Below are 4,362 nucleotides of genomic sequence, written 5' to 3'. Positions count from 1 at the left end.
CCAGGACACCCAGCCTAATAAAATGGAAACTAGTTTGGGAGCCTCCCAGCCCTCCTACACTGCTAACTCCACCTCCTCACCCACACAGGGCACCAATTTCATCACCCTCCTTAACACCGTCCACGACGACCCCAGCCAGTTCCTGACGCCCCAGGAGTTCAACCCCAAGCATTTTTGGATGCCAATCAGTCCTTCAAGAAGAGCCCAGCCTTCACGCCCTTCTCAGCCGGTGAGGGCAGGAAGCAGAGTCTTTCTGGCCCAATTTCTGCCTACATTCCTCATCCTAATTCCACTTGCCAAATTCTTTCACTCCTTCCTTCCACCCATTCTCAGCTTTGGATGTACAGAGACATTCATTCCTCCTCTCAACTCTGCTCCTATAAGCAAGTAGTGACTAAAATCCTCGTGAAGCGAGGTGGGGAGGTTAATTAATAATCTAACTTGGGGCTGGGCACAGTGGCTCACACCTGTAATCCCAGCATTTTGGGAGGCTGAGGTGGGCGGATCACCTGAGGTCAGGAGTTCAAGGCCAGCCTGACCAATATGGTGAAACCCCATCTCTACTTAAAATACAAAAATTAGCTGGGTGTGGGGGCGGGCACCTGTAGTCCCAGCTACTCCAGAGGCTGAGACAGGAAAATCGCTTGAACCCGGGAGGCAGAGGTTGCAGTGAGCCGAGATTGCACCATTGTACTCCAGCCTGGGTGACACAGTGAGACTCTGTTTCAAAAAAAAATAATGATAATAATTTAACAGCCAGGAGTGGCTGTTCACGCCTATAATCCCAGCACTTTGGGAGATCTAGACGGGCAGGTCACCTGAGGTCAGGAGTTCAAGATTAGCCTGACCAACATGGTGAAACCCTGTCTCTACTAAAAATACAAAATTCACCAGGAAGGCACACCTGTAATCCCAGCATTTTGGGAGGCCAAGGCGGGCAGATCACGAGGTCAGAAGATCGAGACCATCCTGCTTAACACGGTGAAACACCGTCTCTACTAAAAATACAAAAAACATTAGCCAGGTGTGGTGGTGGGCGCCTGTAGTCCCAGCTACTCGGGAGGGTGAGGCAGGAGAATGGCGTGAACTCAGGAGGTGGAGCTTGCAGTGAGCGGAGATAGCGCCACTGCACTCCAGCCTGGGTGACAGAGCGAGACTCCGTCTCAAAACAAAAACAAAAACAAAAACAAATTAGCCAGGAAATGGTGGCACATACCTGTAATCCCAGATACGCTGGAGGCTGAGGCAGGAGAATCACTTCAACCCAGGAGGCAGAGGTTGCTGTGAGCCAAGATTGTGCCATTGCACTCCAGCCTGGGCAACAAGAGCAAAACTCCATCTCAAAAAAATAAATAATTATTATTATAATAATTATTTAACTTGGGCCAGGTGCATCGGCTCACGCCTGTAATCCCAGTACTTTGGGAGGCTGAGGCGGGAGGATCACTTGAGGCCAGGAGTTCAAGACCAGCCTGGACAACATAGCAAGACCTTTTGTCTACTGAAAATGTTAAAATTACCTGGGTGTGGTGGCAGGCATCTGCAGTCCCAGCTACTTGGGAGGCTGAGGTGGGATTATCGCTTGATCTCAGGAAGTTGAGGTTACACTGAGTATGATCACGCCACTGCACTCCAGTCTGGGTAACAGAGCGAGATCCTTTCTCCACAATAAAAAATACTGACTAGCCAAAACTAAAAAATACATAAAATGTTTAAAAGAAAAAATAATAATAATTGAACTTGGGAGTGGTCATTGTCTACCTCTCCACTGGGTGGCGCAGTTGAGGTGGTTCTAAAGGAGGTTTTTTTGTTTTTTGTTTTTTGGGGTTTTTTTTTGCCTTTCCTCTTTATCCTGCTGAAAAATACTTCCCTCTTTACTCAGTGGCAGGAAAAGAAAAAACAAAAAACTGGCATAATAATAGGTAATTTACCATGTTGCCTACTGTGCATCAAGTGCTGGCTCTGCAACCCAGATTCCAGCAGGGTTTGCATCCCATCTGTCACCCCCTAGCTGTGTTGCCTTGGGTATGTTACTTCACTTTTCTGTGCCTCAATGTCCACATCTATAAAATGGAGATACTACTAAGGCTTACCTCTTGGAGTTGTTAGAACTAATGGTGATCTAACGCTTAGAGTGGTGCATGGCCCATGGTAAGCTACTTATAACCTCACTGCTCTCCCTGTGTTTACCATTCACAGCAGCCTCATGAGGCACTATTATTATCCCTCCTTTTATTTTTCTTTCTGAGACAGGGTCTTGCTGTCATCCAGGCTGGAGGGCAGTGGTACAATCATGGCTCACTGCAGCCTTGATCTCCTGGGCTCAGGTGATCCTCTCGCTTCAGCCTCCCAAGCAGCTGGGACTGCATACATGTGCCACCTTGCACATTAAAAGAATATATTTTTTTATTGAGATGGGATCTTGCTGTGTTGCCCAGGCTGCTCTCAAACTCCTGGGCTCAAGAGATCCTCTTCCCTCAGCCTCCGAAAGTGCTGGGATTACAGGCCTAAGCCAGCACGCCCATCCTTCATAGCCCCATTTTAAATACCCAGAAAATGTGGTTTGTCCAGGATCACAAAACTAATAGTGACAGGGCTGGGATTCGAACCCAAGCAGCCCAGCTCATTCCACTCCACAGCTTAAAGCATCTTTCCCAGATCTTCAGATGGGTGAACCTGTGACGTCCCCAGCGGCTGTCTTCTTCTCCTCTTATGTTTTCCTCTGGGAATGTGGGGTTGCAGCCTCTAACTTCATCATATCTCACCCCCGCTCCCCACCCTGCCACCCTCGCAGGGCACCGTACCTCACCGCCATCCTGCAGAGCTTCTCGCTGCAGCCGCTGGGTGCGCCCAAGGACATCGACCTGACCCCGCTCAGCTCAGGTCCCGGCAATTTGCCACAGCCTTTCCAGCTGTGCCTGCCCCATGCTAGCGCCCCTGCCTTTCCAGATTCCCCTGTGGGTGATGAAGCCCATCCATGTGGGTTGCTCCGTCTCCTTCTTGATCCATGGTCTGCCCCCATCCCTCTGGCAGTCACACTGTCTTCCCTGCCCGCTGTGCCTGCCGCATGCCCATCCCCCATCCCTCCAATCTGTACCCGGTCTGCAGGGCAGAGGCAGATGTGTGGAAGGGGCATGTCTTTTTGTACCCACAGAGCTTGTTCTATGGCACGCCCTTTTCTCGGCTTTTTGTATCATTTCTTAGTACATTTGTAATAGATTCAAACCAGTCTTGGCTGAATTAAAGGGAGGATGAACCGTCATTTAGGATGGGGAGAAGGGAGCTGGCTGCAGAGAGGGAGACACTGGCTAGTTCTGTGAAGGGGTGGCCTGCCCCTCCACACCTGTGGGCGTTTCTCGTTAGGTGGAACGAGAGACTTGAGAAAAGAAATGAGACACAGAGACAAAGTATAGAGAAAGAAAAAGAGGGCCCAGGGGACCAGCACTCAGCATACAGAGGACCCACGCCGGCACCGGGTCTCTGAGTTCCCTTAGTATTTATTGCTCATTATCTTTACCATCTTAGAAAAAGGGAAGTGGCAAGATAATAGGATCATCGTAGGGAGAAGGTCAGCAGTAAGACACATGAATAAAGATCTCTGTGACATGAATAAGTTTAAGGAAAAGTGCTGTGCCTTGATATGCATATGCAAACATCTCCATAAACCTTTTAGCGCATAAAGAGCAGCATTGCTGCTAGTACGTCCCACCTCCAGCCCTAAGGCAGTTTTCTCCTTTCTCAGTAAACAGAACATACAATCAAGTTTTACTCTGAGATCTTCCATTGCCCAGGGACGGGCAGGAGACAGATGCTTTTCTCTATCTCAACTGCCAAGAGGCCTTCTTTCCTCTTGTACTAGTCCTCCTCAGCACAGACCCTTCACGGGTGTCAGGCTTGGGGACGATCAGGTCTTTCCCTTCCCATGAGGCCATATTTCAGACTATCACATGGGGAGAAACCTTGGACAATACCTAGCTTTCCTAGGCAGAGGTCCCTGCGACCTTCTGTAGTGTTATGTGTCCCTGGGTACTTGAGATTAAGAGAATGGTGATGACTTTTAACCAGGAAGCTGCCTTCAGGCACTTTTTTAACAAAGCACACCCTGCACAGCTGCAAATCCATTAAACCTTGAGTCACCACAGCACATGTCTTTTGCAAGGTCAAGGTTGGGGATAGGGTCACAGATTAACAGCATCTCAAATACAGAACAAAATGGAGTCTCTTATGTCTACTTCTTACTATATAGACACAGTAACAGTCTGATCTCTCTTTCCTTTCCCCACAGTTCTGCCCTCACCTTTAGGGTGGCTAGGGTGGGAGAAATTGTATCCTGGTGACAGACTTGAAGGTAAAGGCTGTGAG

General features: G+C 48.9%; 1 protein-coding gene across 1 annotated transcript in view; it reads left to right on the top strand.

The window, feature by feature from the left end:
* Window positions 1-412, top strand: part of LOC105519194 (cytochrome P450 2F1-like) — a 1,027-nt gene extending 615 nt beyond the window's left edge. The window contains exon 2 of the mRNA XM_011952497.1: window positions 89-412. Coding sequence (XP_011807887.1) covers window positions 89-391 — 303 coding nt within the window. The 3' untranslated portion in view covers window positions 392-412. The remainder of the gene's footprint in view (window positions 1-88) is intronic.
* The last annotated feature ends 3,950 nt before the right edge of the window (window positions 413-4,362 follow it).

Source organism: Colobus angolensis, unplaced genomic scaffold, assembly GCF_000951035.1.
Source record: "Colobus angolensis palliatus isolate OR3802 unplaced genomic scaffold, Cang.pa_1.0 Scaffold34, whole genome shotgun sequence".
Taxonomy (NCBI): Eukaryota; Metazoa; Chordata; class Mammalia; order Primates; family Cercopithecidae; genus Colobus; species Colobus angolensis.
The sequence above is the reverse complement of the archived record's forward strand: the minus strand, read 5'-3'. Positions and strand labels throughout refer to the sequence as shown.